Source organism: Colobus angolensis, unplaced genomic scaffold (assembly GCF_000951035.1).
Source record: "Colobus angolensis palliatus isolate OR3802 unplaced genomic scaffold, Cang.pa_1.0 Scaffold155, whole genome shotgun sequence".
NCBI lineage: Eukaryota > Metazoa > Chordata > Mammalia > Primates > Cercopithecidae > Colobus > Colobus angolensis.
Window position 1 is genome coordinate 450,203 of NW_012114655.1, and position 18,010 is coordinate 468,212.

The following is an 18,010-nucleotide window of genomic DNA, read 5'->3' on the forward strand; positions in this document are numbered from 1 at the left end:
CGACCAGTCCCCGGGACCCCCAAGGAGCCCAGCCTGGGCGAGCAGCCTCGGCTCGTGCCAGCGGCGGAGGAAGAGGAGCTGCTGCGGGAGATGGAGGAGCTGCGCTCGGAGAACGACTATCTCAAGGTGAGCCGCGCCTCGGCCGCAGGTGTCCCGGGGCGCCCCCGGAGGGCCTGACTGCGGCGGGGACCCGCCAACCCCGCCTTCCTGAGCCTGTCCAGCGCCTTCTCCCTCCTGCCCTCCACGGTTCTGCCCCCGCATTGTCAGGCGTTGGGAACTTAAGCCCAAACTTCTGGAAGGAGCAGCAAGACCTGGGGGTCTCCGCCAGTTCGCAACCCACTTCGCTGTTCTCGCGTCTAGAACTCTTGCCTCTCTTCGCTGATACTTTTACTTTTGTTGACCTGTTGGGGCCTAGGAGGCTGTAATCGTTTTGGGGACCTCAGCCGACACCCCCGTCCCCGCTCAGAACGTGCCAGCCTCGCCTGTGGGAACAGGTGATCCTTCGCCAGGGAGCTCTAGCCGGGCCACGTGCGGGCGTGGCGGTTCAGGACAATGCCACTGGGGGGCCCCGGCTGCGGACCCGCCCGCCCCTTCTCCTGCAATTATAGAAAGAGCTGGGGGCCCTCAGGGTCTCCTGGGCTCCGACATCCCGGGTAGAGGGGGCCGCGCCGTTTTCGGTGACCAAGCTGAAGCTCAGTAGTGGTCCCTGGAGTGTGGCCCGGGTTGAGGAGCAACAGTGTTGCGCGGGCCAGTCCTTTGTAAGCATCCAGGAGCAGGCTTTCTGTGTCGGGAGAGGCCACGCCAGCACTTTCTAAGGAATCGCGGCGCCTGCTGCACTCTGAGTATTTTCCAGCAGGGCCTGCGGGCAGTGGCCTCTTAGTCGCCTTAGCACTGGGTGCTTAATCCAGCTCCATCTTTTCTCCACGGAGGGGGGCTGACGCTGCAGACTGGGTTCCCGGGGTCAGGACGATCCAGGTGACTTGAGAGAAAATAAGGGGAGTTGTACTGATAGCAACTGTTTTATTTATTGTAATCTTCAGGTTCGTAAACAACTCCAGTGGTATAAATCTGTGTATCTGTTAAGTCTTAATGAGCAGCCTTCAAACCCAGGGGTGTGGCCCTGCTTCTTCAGGGGTTTATGTGATTTCAGCTGTTTTCTCAGCAAATGATGAGCCTAACCAATACGGGCCAGTTGTTGGCTAGTGGGGTTGAGGACTGGATTTTAAGGTGAATGGTGGTGAAGTCTGCAGTTCACAATCAGAGCACATTAACACTGCTGGGTGGTCCCAAGCCTAAATCTCTTATGGAGCTGCTCCAACCAGCTGAGTCTTGTAGTTATTTTACTTTGTGCAAGAAGTAACAGTGAGGCAGAGAAAGAGAGGTGACAGAATAAAGATTGGGACTTACAGCAAGATGTCTCAGATAGTATGTTTGCTTTTGTCACTTACTCTTAGGTAATAGACAACGGAGTGAAGTTCAAAGGCAACTATGTTGCGGCTGACTCCATCATGAAAGCAGCTGTTTTGTAAATCTCCAACAAATGTAAGCTCCCGGAGGGTGACAAAGATAATCTTGTTTCTGTATCCTCGGCTCTTAGCATAACCCCTGACTTACTTTCTGATTGAATGGTGTTTATCCAAATGACTGCTATGCAAGAGAAAATTGTATTTCTTTAAAGAAGTTTCTCATTATACCTTTGGTCTTAAGGTACGCTATCCATCATTTTGAAGTTAATTCTTGGTGCAACTGGTTATTTGCTTTATTTTTTCGCAATGAATGAAATGTGTCTGAGCCTGGAGTCTCATATAGTGTATTTGGTATTTCAGTCTATCTTCCCAACACCATAGCGTGGTGGTGGTATCATGGTCATAACTACTATTTCACAGACGGAGATGCTGAGAACCTAAAACAGAAATGACTTGGCCAAGGTCATACAATGAGTAAGTGGTGGCACCTGTGTTTCCCCAGCACCTGTGCCCATTTTACTGCACCGGGATGCAGCCCTATTTCCAGCGAGGCTGCTTTCCTCTGAGCACACTGCTTCTGAGTTGTTTTCATAGCTCCAAATGTTCCCTGTGGTGAGCTTTTTAGGGGCCCTCTGTTTTCAAGTGAGAGGGCCGTCATGCCCGTCTCTCCACTAGCCTGTGTGCGAATGGTCACATAAATCCCACTGCCAGTGTTTCCGTTGTGAGGACTGTTCAGTTGCCATTTACTGTGGAGGAGGTGTCACTTGCATCCATTTACTCTGCCTGAGCCCACTTCCGCACCCTTCCTCTGGCAGCAGGGGAGAGAAGAGGGTTCTGAAGGAGGCTAGCAAACCAGATGATTACGTGTATGCATGTGAGGTACTCACTTGGTCACTCAGAAGCTTAAATGACAGTAATTCAGTTCAGGAAAGAAACGCAAGGATCCTAATGGACTTTTTTTCTACAGGTCATGGAGCCTGCCCACATGTGCAGAATTGGGTCCAGAGCTTCAGGGACCCCATGGGGCAGAGGCAGTAGTCATGCCTTTGCAGTGGTGGTTAGTGTGTGCCCTTTATAAATCAAAACTTCTCTTTTTGTTGTTTTCAGAGGTACTTTTTTCTGTTTCTTTTTTCTAAAGAGACAGTCTTGCTCTGTGGCCCAGGCTGGAGTGCAGTGGCATGATTATAGCTCACTGCAGCCTTGAAACTGTGAGCTCAAGTGATCTTCCTGCTTCATCCTGCTAAGTAGCTGGGACCACAGGTACACACCACCAAGCTGGGCTTTTTAAATTTTTTATAGAGACAGGGTCTGGCTATGTTGTCTAGGCTTGTCTTGAACTCCTGGCTTCAAGTGATCCTCCCTCCTTGCCCTCCTAAAGTGCTAGGATTACAAGTTTGAGCCTCTGTGCCCCATAGGGGTACTTTTTAAAGAGGGTAGATAAAAGTACATCCTTGACCTGCTGCTTTGTTAGGGAGTGCTGCACAGAACTAACTCTCAGGTTTAGATACAGCATCCATCTATTCCATTGTATCTGACAAGAGGCTTGGCCCACAGATTTTACGTTGCTGTATTCTGGAGGATTCCAAATAAGTGCTGTCATCATTGTTGTACAAGACTCACAGTTTCTGAACTAGAATGACCAAAGCCCAATTCAGCAGAAAAATAAGTCCGGCAAAACCTTAGGAGGATGTCCTATGGATCAGGACATTTAAGTGGAATTATCTTGGCTTTTAGCCAGGCTGCTGTATTATTTTATTTTATTTTATTTTATTTTATTTATTGTTTTTGAGACGGCGTCTTGCTGTGTTGCCCAGGCTGGAGTGCGGTGGCGGGATCTCGGTTCACTGCACCCTCCGCCTCCCAGGTTTAAGCAGTTCTCCTGCCTCAGCCTCCTGAGTAGCTGGGATTACAAGTGCCTGCCACCATGCTTGGCTAATTTTTGAATTTTTAGTAGAGACACGGTTTCACCATGTTGGCCAGGCTGGTCTTGAACTCGTGACCTCAGGTGATCCGCCCGCTTTGGCTTCCCAAAGTGCTGGGATTACAGGCATGAGCCACCGCGCCCGGCCTGGCCTGTATTTTTTAAAATAGCCAGTGTCACCAGAGAAGTGGACACCTTCTGTTGTGCTGTAACAGAGTACAGTTTCATCATCCCTGACTCTGCTTTCTGTTCCTTCTCCACCTTCATCAAATGGTGCCTGGGTGACTAGGTGAAAAATGCAAAATCAATCCAGGTAGCTGGCTTTTGTGTGAAAACACAGACAGAAAAGCACTCTTGTCCTTTGACCTCTGATAAACTCAAATACATTTGGAAGTATTCCGAAATTCAGGTGAGCACTTCAGTTGAGTTATCCAAAGGCCTGGGCTTCTCATAAAACCCAGGCACTTTCTTAATGTTGAGGACTTTGGTAAAGTGCTGGTGTGTTCCTTCCGTGCCAGGCTGCCAGGACTGTGTTTTGCTCGAGTGCTCTGCGACAATCAGACAAGCCGGAGTGCTCATTGTCAACATATTAATTATGTTCTTTGTTTCCACAGGCTGTTCAGGAGGACTTAATCAGTTGGCATTTACTAGCCTATTTTGAAAATGCTTTTAGTGGCCATAATCTCACACCTCCCCCACCCCCAAATAGTGTCCTCTTGCCATGCTGACCTCCTGCAGGGTGGGTGAGTATTGGGGTGGGAAGAGCTGTTTCTTTTTGCTTTGCTTTCTCAGTTATTTCATAGGAATTATTTTTTGTTAAAAGAAAACAAGTTGGTGCTAGATACAAGGGCAGATAAAATTGGCTTCTTGGAGAGGAATGTGATTTCCTAAGGGAGAGGTTGAGCCTTGGTTTTATGGGTTGCAGTGTCTCACTGCTGATCCAGGCTTACCATCCTACTTCTCATTGGAGTTAGCCTTTTGAGTTTCAAGCCCTGACCTGGTTTGTGACATTTGGCTGCCGGGCTGCCCAGGTGCCGGGCGCTCAGTGTGGCCTGGGGGTGGAGGGGCATTTGGAGAGGAGCGCAGGCGGTGCTCTGCCGCTGATGTGTCTCAGCGCCTCCTTGCTCCCCGAACTCCTTTCTCTTTCGGAAGGGTTAACATGGACAGTATTCCCCATTCTTTCCCGACATTCGCTGTCCATACCCACCGTGTATTCAGCCAGTGAAAGAGAGCGGCTATGATCATTTTCAGTGGCAGCTAACGTAGGTGAGAGCTGTGGCCACCAGCTGCTGGCTGGACCGTCACCTGGTAGACAGTGGGAGTGGCCCTGCACCTCCTTAGTTACAGCTGGAACTCTTGGAGGAGAACATTTCCCTTGTCTGGAGGGGAGTGAGGTGGATTATTCGTATGTTACAAAAGACAGTAGTTTCTGTCTGCCCAGAAGATAGATTATTGCAGCAGTAGCCAGATGACTGCTTCTACCATCCAAACTGGGTCTATTTAAAGAGGAGGTGCTAAAATAGAGATAGTTACTGATTTTGGGTATTTAAAAGAGATTCAGATTTTCATATAGTTATTAACATGATTAAGAGTTTTCATCACTTATACTAAGAAACCATGGATTCGGTTTTTATTATATATTCAGGAATAACTATCCTGTTAGAGGTTTTCATCGAAACATGTAACTTTAATCTTGGTTTACTCTAGTGCACACGTGGTACCTCATTATTCCTCTAATTTGAGAAACATGATAAGGCTTGATTTGTCAGCCACAGGCAAAGGGGAATAGTTGACCGGACTTCACAGTACTTCAAGATTTCGTTTTATATACAAAACTTACAAAAGATATTTAATTAAAACTAGCTTTTCAATGAGATAATGATCTAACACTTAAGTATCATCTAGACTTGATGTTAATTCAGTAAAAAACTATTAAGGACAGTTTTTTTTTCTTATTTCTGTGTATAAAAAGACAATAGCAATTTTCCAATTTTATTTACTATATCTTAAGTTACACCTGTCAGAAACATCATATACTCTGCTTGATTTGGTTTACGTAAATTTTTTGTAGGCAGATGTCGTTAAGGTTCTGCAATACAGTTTTCTAAATTGGAGCATGCTGTAAGAAAATTAATGTAATGTTAGTTTGAAAATCACTATCCATCGTGACCCTAATTCCAATAATCATGGTTTTTGCTTTTCAGATGGCTGCTGCCAGCTTACATGGTTTATAATTTGCTTCTCTTTAACTGCTTTTCACTGAACCTGAAAATTACTTTTTTCTAGGCTCTCTGGGAAGAGTTGAAATACTGGCCCTGGTCCTATCTCTGCAACAGACCAATGGTGGAAAGCCATTTATACTTATAGAATCTCAGTTTCCTCATGTTAAAGATGGGAGTATTAGCCAGGCATGGTGGCATGTGCTTATAATCCCAGCTGCTCAGGAGGCTGAGGCAGGAAGATCACTTGAGCCCAGGAGCTCACGGTGGCTGGCTGTGAGCCATGGTTGCACCACTGTGCTCCAGGTTGGGTCCCAGAGTGAGACCCTGTCTCTTTAAAACAAGGAGGGAAGAGGCATGGATATCTCTGCCGCACATTGCAGTGTCTTCCTGAGAACCAGTTGCTCTAATGGGTATGCTTGTGTGTTGTCACTTGTCGAGCTGTAAATGTTAGGCTGCTTTTACTGGTTTACACTGATGGTGGTTGGCTTTTAAAAGTACAATTGAAGGTCTGTTATTATTTCATTTGTCCAGGTTGAAGCAAATAATTTATAGTATTTACTTGAAAGAGTGTGTGTTTGAAAGCAGACAGGCCTGGGTTTGCAGTGTGGCTTCAGTTTACTAGATGTGAAGCTTTGGATACATGTAACTGGCTTCGGTTTTGTTTTTTTGTCTAGAAACTGTGTAATATGTTCTAGACAGGGTTATTGGAGGGTTAGTAATGAGGGTGAGGTGCTTAATAAACGACGCCTGTTTTGTAAATTTAGATAGAATATGAATTATAAGAGCAGTGATTTAAATACATGCAGTTATGGTGCGTTAGTCCATTTTTACAGTTCTGTGAAACACTAGACTGGGTAATTATTATAAAGATAAAAGGGTTTAATGGACTCACAGTTCCACATGGCTGGGGAGGCCTCACAATCGTGGTGGAAGGCCAAGGAGGAGCACAGACACGTGTTACGTGGAGGCACGTAAGAACTGTGCAGGGGAACTGCCCTTTGTAAAACCATCAGATCTCTTTTGAGACTTATTCACTATCACGAGAACAGCACAGGAAAACCCACCCCCATGGGTCAGTTACCCTCCCACTGGGCCCCTCCCATGGCACGTGAGGATTGTGGGAGCTATAGCTCAAGATGAGATTTGAGTGGGGATCCATGTGGTATGGGGAACCATATCATATGGTCTCTCCCTAATTTTCTTTTTTCTTTTCTTTGTTTTTTTTTGAGACAAAGTCTCACTCTGTCACCCAGGCTGGAGTGCAGTGGTGCCATCTCTGCGCACTGCAAGCTCTGTCTCCTAGGTTCACGCCGTTCTCCTGCCTCAGCCTCCTGAGTAGCTGGGACTACAGGTGCCCGCCACCATGCCTGGCTAATTTTTTGTATTTTTAGTAGAGATGGGGTTTCACCGTGTTAGCCAGGATGGCCTCGATATCCTGACCTTGTGATCCGCCCCCTCGGCCTCCCAAAGTGCTGGGATTACAGGTGTGAGCCACCGCGCCTGGCCCCTAATTTTCTTTTCAGTACAACTAATGTTGGTGATATTTGTGCCAAAAAATATTGCTATTTACATCTGGCCTGCTCAGTGATGTGGAGGCGTGGTTGCATCTAGCCCTTGAACAGTTTTCGTCACCTGTAACATATGTATAAAAATGTAGCATTTAACATGAGGGTGGATATGGGTTCTCCTGTGGCAAAGTCTGAAAGCTAGAGACGTTTTATACCTTTAAGCTGTATCTTGAATCTTAGGGCTATATTGCATTTTAAAAACTTTTGTTTGAGTTAAGATAATCCCAGGCATTAATGACTCTGGAGGGCTTTCTGGAAGGAAAAGCAATCGCAAACCATTCTTTTCATGAACAGAATGGCCAAAGTCACTGTATATTTGTATGTAGAGATATACATACACATTTATTGACTTAGTGTTGAACATTTAGTGATTATTGCTTGTATTGAATCAATTTGTATTAATGACTCAGTGAAACAATTACCTCTTTACTCAGAAGCATTGGCTATTAGGTTCTTAAAGTCTGATCCATTAGTTTCATGGATGGGGTGCAAATCAAACTTAACGTTGATTTTTGAAGATTCAGAACTAACTTCCCACTCTGTTGAAAGAGTGACAACCACAAGGCTCATTATAAAGCGTTCAGTCTGCAGTTGACCTCCTCTAGGAGTGGGTAGTGCAGGGGTACAGCTCCCATAGGGCGTCATCAAAGCCTCAGTGATCAGGCATCAGTAACAGCCTCCTCTTTGTGGAAGATTTCTGGAAGGTTGGCAAGCACTATCCTGAAAGAGCTGTGTTCTCTGGTTCGCTGAAGAGCCCAGACCACCCATTCTGTTTATGTGTGTTCAGCTAATCAGCTCCTATGCTCAGTTCAGTAACTTCCAGTTCTAGCAGATCTCACCACAAGGACCAGGATTTACCAGGAGAGATTTCCATGGAGGAAAAAAGAAATGAAACTCGGTTAGAGTTCACAACATTTTCAGTGTTAAGACTGATCTTTCTTAAGACACATTAGGACATCTTATATTTTTAATATTTTCATCATTGGTATAGAAATTCTGTAGGAACATTTGGGAGCCAAGAAGAAGAACATTTTATGCATTTAACTACTGGGAAGTTGGTGAAGCTTTCTTCTTTAACATCTGTTCTCCTTGGTAGCCTATTGAAACAGGCTCCAGTTGAGTCCTGGTCAAGTGAGTAGCTCATTCTCTTGATGGGATAGTGTAGGCAGAGTGGAGAGAACCTACAGGCTGGATTGGGAGATGAGTTGCCATATCTGTGCCCTATCCAGTCAACCATTGTGTATAGCTAAGGTTGACTGAAGCATCTTCGTCACCCCATTTTGTGCCAACTCTTATTTTTCCATAAGGATTCCCAATTTTATTTGTTGTGTTTCTTGTACTTAATCTTACCTAGGATAAACACATCTTCAGGAGATTTCTTTTTGTTCTTTTTTTTCTGTCTGAGGCTCAGATGTTGGGCACGTTGTTTTATATTGTGAGTCAATTCCTGGTTTTAAGAATAAATACAGGATTAGCATGAGTGGTAAGAATTCAGGAACAAGCTAAATAGCAGGACAAGAATGGACAATTAGGGTGTCTAAGTGTAGGAGATACTTTTTTTTCTTGAACCTTAATATTAATTGAATAAAGTAAATGGGAATAACTGAGTGCATGCTATTCTGGAGGCATCTAAAACTATCAATTATGAAACCAGTCAAGAAAATCCCTAGAGTGTTTTCTTAATCTTCCTCCTTCCAAATTGTTCCTCCTTTAAATCTTGTGTAACACTTCAGTAGTGTGAATATCTCATACCTGCAGCTACATCTGTAGGTTTGGGAAGAAGCTTTCATCATTGGGCTGCAAGACTGGAACAAAGCGAGCATGCAGTTGTGTCTGATGTTAGTTGCCTTTCTCACTTGGTGTTTGTAAGTGTTCACTGGCGCACCTGTGTGTTCATTCAGCAGTATTTATTGAGGGCCTACCGTGTGCTCCATGCTGCTCTGGATGCAGAGAAGAGCAAGACAGACAAGCTTGCTCCCCTCTGAAGCTTACCTTGTTAGTGTAGGTGACAGACAGTAAGTAGGAAAACATACCAATACTATTAGATGGCACTCAGAGGTGGGAAGGAAATAGAGCCAGCAAGAGACTAGAGACTTGGGGGCTGATGAGGGTGGTCAGGGGAGGCTTTGCATGACCTCAGATTATATGAGGGAATGAACTCTGCAGAGATCCGGAGTGGGGAGTGTTTTCAGAAGTGGGAATAGCAGGTAAGGTCTTGAGGCCTGAAGAAGCAAAGGTGCGAGCAGTCTCAGACCCTGCAAGGCTAGTCGTGGGCAGGGAGGGAGTGTGGCCAGGAGGCCCTGGGAGGCCTGGAAAGAAGGAAGCCCCTGGAGGGTTTGAGAAGGGAGTGAGGTGGTCTGATTTGCACATTAAAAGGATCACTCTGCTGGGTGGGGGACAGACTATAGGAGGATTAAAGGGCCAGCTGGGCAGTGGGCACCTGTGTGTCTCCGCTTACATCTGTGTGTGGCTCCCCTCCCCCAGGGAGGGAGGCCTGGACCAGGGGGATCCGTCCAGAGGGGGCACAGCTCTGGCTGAGGGCTTGGCTGCAAAATGGGAGGGAAGGGAGAGCCAGGAATGGCTCCTTGGGTTCTCCTGTATTCACGATATGTTCCTGTGGACAGCAAAGAGTGGAGGTGTGGGAAATACAGGATAGATGAATGGGAAAAAACATACCCAGTGTGTATTTAAAATAATGGAAAGTGTCTCATTTGTGGATAGAGTTGCTTAGTCAATGTTGAGATGCGTCTTGTGGAATAGGATTTTTGGGACATTTGCAGGTATGTTATAGTTCTAGGGCAATTAGCAGTTGTTATCCTACTGAAGTGTATGTTCTTTGAAGGCAGGGTTCCTATGAGTCATCTTAGTACCTAGGTTATGCCTTAGAGATAAAGGCTTAGGTAAATGTTTGGTTTGAATCGAAAGGTTCGATTATCTGCAGAGTTGATTTTATTTGATTATGTAAGGAGATGTTGGGAGTGGGATAAGTTCTGAGAGGCCACAATGAATAATCCAGTTTTTTAGCTTCTGGTTACATAAGATTTGAACAAATACTCAATTACATTATCTCATGTGCAAATTTCCAGAGGTTCTGCTGCCTGTCACACAGGTGTGGCCATGAGCTGATGGGTAAGCATGCAGGTTTTCAATATTTAGTATTGAGGAGTGGGGATGAAGGAGAGACACACCATCCTTTTTTGATGTACTTGGCTCATAAATCTTCTCTGTCTGGTTTGCATAGGATGAGTTAGATGAACTCCGTGCTGAGATGGAAGAGATGAGAGACAGTTATTTAGAGGAAGATGTTTACCAGCTGCAGGAACTTCGGCGAGAACTGGACCGTGCTAATAAAAACTGCCGAATCCTGCAGTACCGTCTTCGGAAAGCTGAGCAGAAAAGCCTGAAAGTGGCTGAGACGGGTCAGGTGGATGGCGAGCTTATTCGAAGCCTGGAGCAGGACTTGAAGGTGAGTGAGAGGGGTGGTGCGTCCACCCCCGAGGCTGCTGTGGACCGGCTGGCCACGTGCACATTGCCCTGGTGTTTTTTCCCTGCTTGTGCCTGTCTCTACAGATTGCAGCATAAATAGTCTTGGTTTGCTTTATGGCTTATAGAGTGTGTGTAGTTGTGTGACTTTGACAGCCCAAGGTTTAAATTTGTCATAATATTAACTTTAAAAAAATGATAATAATCTGCGATAACAAAGAATTAATACCTGCCAATGGGTCTGACAATTGGATAGAAATTCTGCAGAAACTCTGAAAGTTCTGAAATTAAAAAAAATATATATATAGTAAAAAAAATCTATTATCAGTGTAGTCAAAGGCCACTCTTAAAAGTTGACCATATCACTTAACATTTTTTATTGTTATTTAGGTTTCCAGGATGCAGAAATCCTGACATTCCCATAACCCAAGCGAAACTTGTGTAGTGAGGATCTAATGCCAGGAGAAATCATCACAAATTGTCTAAGGTGTCTTTGAGAACCACTGGGAGAAGTGGGAATAATGGGAAGAAATCCCAGACTTTATGCCATTTTCTCTCCGTGGGCAGCGAGGCCCTCATGACCTGATTATCAAATCATTTATCTAGAGATGAATTATGCATACTGTTCTCTTTATTACCAGAGTACTTGTGAAATCTCATCTAGCCTTTCAGTGGGATAACAGGAAAAGAACCTCTGTAATTCTACTGAAGTTATAAACCACTAACAAAATGTCATTCAGTGTAATAAAGGGTGATTTATATTTCTCTTACAAGGCCTCTTTCCTCATTTGCTTTTGGAAAGTAAACATGTTTAACTGCTTAGCTCATTCAAATGGTTTACCATACCAGAGCCACAGTACAAAATTTAAAACTTGACTACATTGAACATCTTATGCAGAATTTTTTTTTATTATTTTAGAGACAGGATCTTGCTCTGTCACTCAGGCTGGAATGCAGAGGCACCGTCATAACTCACTGTTACCTCAAACTCCCTGGGCTCAAGCGACCCTCCTGTCTTCACCTCCCGAGTAGCTGGGACTATAGGCATGCACCACTGTGCCTGGATTATTTTTTATTTTTATAATTTTTTAGGGACAGGGTCTCACTGTGGTTCCCAGAGTGGGCTCAAACTCCTGACCTCAAGTGATCCTCCTTTCTTTGCCTCCCAAAGTGCTGGGATTACAGGCAACTTATTTGTTTTGTTAGCAGGTGGGTTCGGTATTACTTTAGTGAATAGAAATGTTTGTTTACTCTTATTTAAATTTCTCGCTTACAGCCCGTGAGCCTGGGCAGGATTGGCATGCTTGGTGATCATCTGTGGGGGAGGAGGGTTATCCAAAGTGGGCTTTAAAAACAATTTATTTTAAAGCCATTTAACTTTAGCAGTTCGGGGGGTTGTATACCAACTTTAGTGACGGTAATGTTAGCACGTTCTGATAATGCACCACTGTCAGACCAGCCAGAGTGGCCTTTTAGTCCAGATATTGATTTCATTTTTAAACGAATCTCCTCCTCCTTTTAAAAATAGGTCGGTTATGTACTGCCAGGGTCTTTGCTATGTGGTGCAATATCATATTAATGATTTTGCCTCTGACGTTGTCTGATAGTACCCTTAGCACACACAAAGCCTCGTATCCTGAAAATGATCTCTGTGGGTCGATGCAGGTAGCCAAAGATGTATCTGTCAGATTGCACCACGAACTTAAGACGGTGGAGGAAAAGCGCGCTAAAGCCGAGGATGAAAACGAAACTCTCCGACAGCAGATGATTGAAGTGGAAATATCCAAACAGGCCCTCCAGAATGAGCTGGAGAGACTGAAAGAGGTAATCCAGAACCGTGGGGATCCTGCCCCTTTGGATTTAATAAGGAGGAGCTTGGAACTCCAAGTGCCCCCTTCTCATTGTGGTCGAAAGCCGAGGTTGGCAAACCGTGGCCTGTTTGGCTCAGAAGTTAGATTGTTTTTACGTTTTTTTCCTAGCATGGTAAACAAACAAGCAAACAAGCAAAACTCGCAGGGAGGAAAGCCCCCAAAAGCAAAGAAGACTATGGGTTCAATACTGTGTGATGCTTGCGAAGCCTAAAATATTTTCTATCTGGCCCTTTACAGAAAACGCTTACTGGGCCCTGGTCTAAAGCTAGTTTTTGTAATTACCACTCGGATGAGCTGACCATTAATTCCTTTGATGTGTCCAAGTGGAGGCTATTATTGCTAGAATACAGAATTAAGAAGTAGCTTTTTTCCCCAGAGTTTTCTCCAGTGAACTAGAGTCTGTTATGGTTGTCTATGAAAGCTGTGTAAACAGACAATGTATGTATGCCACCTATGTAGCTGAAATGAGTTAAATATAGACATTTTTGAATTTTAGGGAGTAATTTTTCTAGTAAAGTAGTCTGGAAAATGAATATTTTTTTTCATGTGCATGCAGCAATGCTAATCCTGTTTTGTTATTGACTTCCATTATAAGATTAAAGCAGAGTGTTTTCTTGGAAAATGTCCTGCATGTGTTGAAATTAAAAGCCTTTGGCGAAGGCTTTAAGCTTACAGTGAATTCTGGCATATTACCTGCACCTGCCAACAGCCTTGCTTAGCGGCTCATTTTTCCTTTGGAAAAGTTTCCTGATTCACACGGTTCTTCCGTATCCGTATCCATCGTATCCATGCTCCCTCCCGGCCGCCGCACCTGGTTCTGGCCCGGGAGGCTCTGGGCCCACAAGGCTCTTGTGCAGGTGTGGTGCAGGCCCTGCTCTCCAGGCGCCTCCATTTCAATCAGGTGCATAGACCATAAACAAATCACAGCAAAGTAGCAGGTGTGCCCCTCTCTGCTTCTGCCCCCACCCCTCTGCTCACAGCTGCCTAGGCCTCCCTGCTCTTCGCGCACGTGTGCCCTCACCGGAAGGTTCGTGCTCCAGACACTCACCTGCGTCTCATTCCCTTATCTCTTTCGAGTCCTGAGATTCACTCAGCCCCTCCCCTCCACACTTGTGAAATTTGTCCCCGTCTCCACCCTGGCCAGCCCTGTTCACCTTCCCATCTGACAGATGTATTCTGGGACATTGTTTGTCTATTGTCACCGCTTATCTGACAATGCTGTGTTTTCTTTCTCTGTGTTTCATCCCTCCCCTCCTTTACTGGTGCCCCTTCGGATCACAAGCTCTGTAGGGCAGGGACAGGGGCTTTGTGTGTCTGGCTCACTGTGGGGCCCTCATGCCTGGAACAGTGCCTGGAACATGCTGGGTGGAGGAATGGATGAGGGGAGCAGAGCATAGAGCTGTGTGATCAGAGCGTGCCTGGGAGATGAGGTGGCCTCCCAGAGGAAGAGGTTAGCTTCTGGGAGCTTGCTTTCATCACAGGTAACCCTCACCCCTTAACTTACACTTGTATCTGCCCCCGGGACTCCAGGAATTTGTCCTCTGAGTATCTCTGCCTCAATTAATGTACCAGTTGCTGGTACTTTACTTCCCTCCCATTCCTTTGTTCTAAGCTTGCTGGAATAATTTCCTTTCTCAGTTTGAGCCTGACCTTAATAGTTAGAGGGTAGAGAAAATAGTTTACAGTTGACTCTGGAAAAACATGGGGATTGGGGGCATGGGGGTCACTTCCTGTGCAGTTGAAAATCTGTGCATGTCTTGTAGTCCTAGAGACTAGGGAGGCAGAGGCGGGAGGATCGCTTGTGCCCAGGACTTTGAGGCCAGCTTGGGCAACACAGCAAGACCCTGTTTCTTAAAGAAGAAAAGAGAAAATAATGTATATAGCTTTTGATTTCCCCAAAACTTAACTAATAATAGCCTACTGTAGACTGGAAGCCTTACTGATATAAAATAGCCAACCAACACATACTGTGTATGTTATATGTATTATGTACTGTATTCTTATAATAAAGCTAGAGAAAAGAAAATGTTGTTAAAATCAGAAGGAAGAGAAAATATATTTATTATTCATTAAGTGGAAATGGACCACCATAAAAGACTTCATGCTCATAGTCTTCACGTTGAATAGATAGAGGAGGAAGAGGAGGGTTTGGTCTTGCTGTCTCGGGTGGCGTAGGTAGAAGATTTGAGTGTAAGTGGACCTTCACAGTTCAAACGTATGTTGTTTAAGAGTCAATCATAGAAGTACATTTTATAAAATTTTATGTGTGTATACATTTGTGTATAAATACATAAATGTATAAATCTATATTTTAAGTAGGTGAAGATTCTTTTGCATACATTTAAATGGATTTGTGTAGGACTTGGCATCTCTTTGGAGGAAGAAACGATTACTGTTGCTCTTGACATTCAAAAGCAAGGCCAGGGTGAGACAAGGATCTTCAGAGAGCCTGACGCTGGCTCAGGGTGGATGTGAGGAGAGAATGGAGAGGGATCAGCCCTCCCTTTGTAGGTTAGAATTACTGAGAGGAATTGTTCAATTAGGATGAAATAAGTATTTTACTTCCAGAGTTGCAGTCAGGGTGGTGGCACCATATATTTACACCAAACTTCTAAATGAATCATAAAACTGACAGGAGTCCCAGGAGGGTTAGATGCTGGTAGATTAAACTGGAAGCAGAGAACGATGGCATCTCGTGATACAAGGTTCAAAGGTGGTGGAGGAAATATTTATTGGAAAATGCCAACTGCTGTCTTTGTGAATGGGTTCTTTTTGCAAAAGCCAGTACAAACAGGCTAAGCTTTGCTCTGGGGTGAGGTTAATATTTTTTCTATCCTGAGCCTCACTTTTTGTTGTTCACCCCTGGAGTTTTGTAAATGGATGTGTGACCTCCTGAAAACGGCAAGGACAGTTCATGGGTTGTGTGTGTCTGAGCAGCAGCAGTTGTCGCAGGTGTGTGTATCCCCTCGGCCTCAGGGGTCCATGAGACAGCATCTCCCTGCCTTTTCTTCTCTGGAGTCTCTGACGCTTGAGACTGTTTTCAGCTGCCTAGTGGACATCTCCAATATGAGTTTTTCCTAGCACTTTAGACTCTGTCCAGAAGAAACTCATCTCCCCTTGCCCCACCCTGCACCTTCTCTGTCTCCTATTTGTGTAACGGTCCCTGAGTCCTTTCAGTCCCCAAGGCTGACGATGGCGTTACCCTTAATCCTCTTCTGCCCTCTTCAGCTGCTTGCTCAGTGCTGTAGGTTCGGCTTTTGCAGGCTTTGGACATTACTTTCTCACTGATAGCTGATAGAACATGGATGAACCTTGAAAATCTGCTAAGTAACAGAAGCCAGACATACTGTTTGATTCCATTGATAAGAAATATCCAGAGTAGATGAATTCAGATAGATGGAAAACAGATTCGTGGTTTCCAGGGGATGGGGAGAGGGGAGAAGTGGAACCAACTGCGTGATGGGCAGGCGGTTTCCTTTTGCGGTGATGAAAATGTTTTAGAACGAGATAGATGTGGTGGCTGCACAACACGTGAATGTACTAAATGCCACTGAGTTGTGCCCTTGAAAATGGCTTGTTTTCTGTTACGTGAATTTTAACCTCACCACTTTGGGAGGCTGAGGTGGGTGGATCACCTGAGGTCAGGAGTTCGAGACCAGCCTGACTAACATGATGAAGTCCTGTTTCTACTAAAAATACAAAAAATTAGCCAGGTGTGGTGGCGCGCACCTATAATCTCAGCTACTCCGGAGGCTGAGGCAGGAGAATCGCTTGCACCCAGGAGGCTGAGATTGCAGTGAACCGAGATCATGCCATTGCACTCCAACTTGGGCAACAAGAGTGAAACTCCATCTCAAAAAAAAAGATTTTTCTTTCTCCAGTCTATCGATACTTTTACCAGTCCCCCACCTCAGACGAGTATTTGAGAGCTGACAGTGTGGGCTGCTTAGACAGACAGACCTGCCTTGGCTTGTCTAACTCTTTAGCATGACACAGCAGCCTATTACCCCCTGAGCCATCCCCAGCTCCCTGTTGGGTTTCCCACTCCAGGGCTGTAGACATTGGCCTGAAATGGAAGAGCGGTTTAGAAGGATGACGGAGACTGTGCGCTCTGATTCTTTTTGAACTGCTAGAGGTGTGTCTTTGAAAAGTTACTTTCTCTATTGATAAAAAAGAGCTGATCTGGCTAGAATTGTCCCTTCCCACTAGCCAGCTTGCTCGCTGACATCCTGTGCCTGTTCACTCTTAGAGTCTGTGACCCCAGGCACCCACATGCCCTCAGCTTGTACCAAAGCTCAAACAATTTTCATCTTTTTTTTTTTTTTTCTGATATATTTCTTCTAGTATTCAACTTTACCTATAGCGGAGTCTCTCAAAAAGTAGAAAATGGTTAACCTTGGCTTAGTTTCCACTTCTTAAAGATTGCTCTTTCACTGAACAATATTTCATTCTACCCCCAATTTTTAGAGTTCTATTACATGCTAGACACAAATAACAACTAGCCAGGTTAGCCAGCACTTACAGGGATGAGAGACATGTTCTAGATCATTCCGGTGAGCTCAGGTTATTGAAAAGAGTCCCAGGGAACCAACCAAGAGACAGCTTCCTGTGGCCGCCTTTTCTCAAGCTCAGAAAATGACATGGATTCCCTGGGTTTGGTTGAGACTTCTTTTGTGCATAGTAAATAATCAGATTTTGTAATGATTCCTGTGTGCTTGAGGGGAATGTATTTTGGGGTGCAGGCTTTGATTTAAATCTATTAGATTGAAGACTTCAAGCCTCAATTGTAACCCGCAGCAAAAAGGGCATCATCACTCAATATACAACTATAAACAAAAGTTTAACAAAGTAATGCTTAACTTTGTCATTTGGGGTGCACTCTGATATTTTCCATTCAGCTAAAAAATTTTTTAATGGTGGTTATAAGATTAACTTATAGTTCATTAGTGTATTGTTGCAATTTGGGAAAAATGTGTTGACTCATTTGTTTACTGTATTCAAATTTTCTATATCCTTTATAGCTTTTTGTCCTATTGTAATTATGCATTTTAATTTTATTCTTGTAATTTGTCAAACTTCGCCTTATGTATTTTGATGCCAAATTTTTAGGTGAAAACAGATTTAGGACTCTTCCTCGTGATGAGTTATTCCCTTTATCAGTTGGTGAAGACCTCTTTATTCTAATGTATTGCTTTTTGCTGTAAAGTCTTTTTTAAATCTGCTTTCATCATCTATACCAAATTTCTTTTGGGTAGTGTTGGCTTGAGATAGCTTTTCTTTCTGTTTTTTTTTTTTTTTCTTAAACTGCAGACATTTATTTCTGCCAGTTCTGGAGGCTGGGAAGTCGAAAATCAAAATGCTAGTCAGTTTGGTTCCTGGTGAGAGCCGTCTTCCTTGCTTACAGATAGCTGCCTTCTTGCTGTGTTTTCATATGGCAGAGAGCATGAGAGTGAGAATAAGAGGAGAGAGAGAGAGAGAG

The 18,010-nt window shown here is 44.5% G+C and overlaps 1 protein-coding gene and 1 long non-coding RNA gene across 3 annotated transcripts in view; one reads left to right on the forward strand and one right to left on the reverse strand.

Annotated features, from left to right (window-relative positions):
• Nucleotides 1-1,031, reverse strand: part of LOC105507890 — a 10,829-nt gene extending 9,798 nt beyond the window's left edge. The window contains exon 1 of the long non-coding RNA XR_001001173.1: nt 483-1,031. This is a non-coding gene — a long non-coding RNA (uncharacterized LOC105507890). The remainder of the gene's footprint in view (nt 1-482) is intronic.
• MTCL1 (microtubule crosslinking factor 1) overlaps nt 823-18,010 on the forward strand; it is a 124,021-nt gene continuing 106,833 nt past the window's right edge. Inside the window, exons 1-4 of one of the 2 annotated variants that reach the window (XM_011936599.1) lie at nt 9,358-9,413; nt 9,899-9,957; nt 10,419-10,643; nt 12,326-12,484. In XM_011936599.1, coding sequence (XP_011791989.1) covers nt 10,446-10,643; nt 12,326-12,484 — 357 coding nt within the window. In that variant the 5' untranslated portion in view covers nt 9,358-9,413; nt 9,899-9,957; nt 10,419-10,445. Of the gene's footprint in view, nt 976-9,357; nt 9,414-9,898; nt 9,958-10,418; nt 10,644-12,325; nt 12,485-18,010 lie in introns of those variants that run through there. The other variant, XM_011936600.1, reaches the window with a different exon arrangement.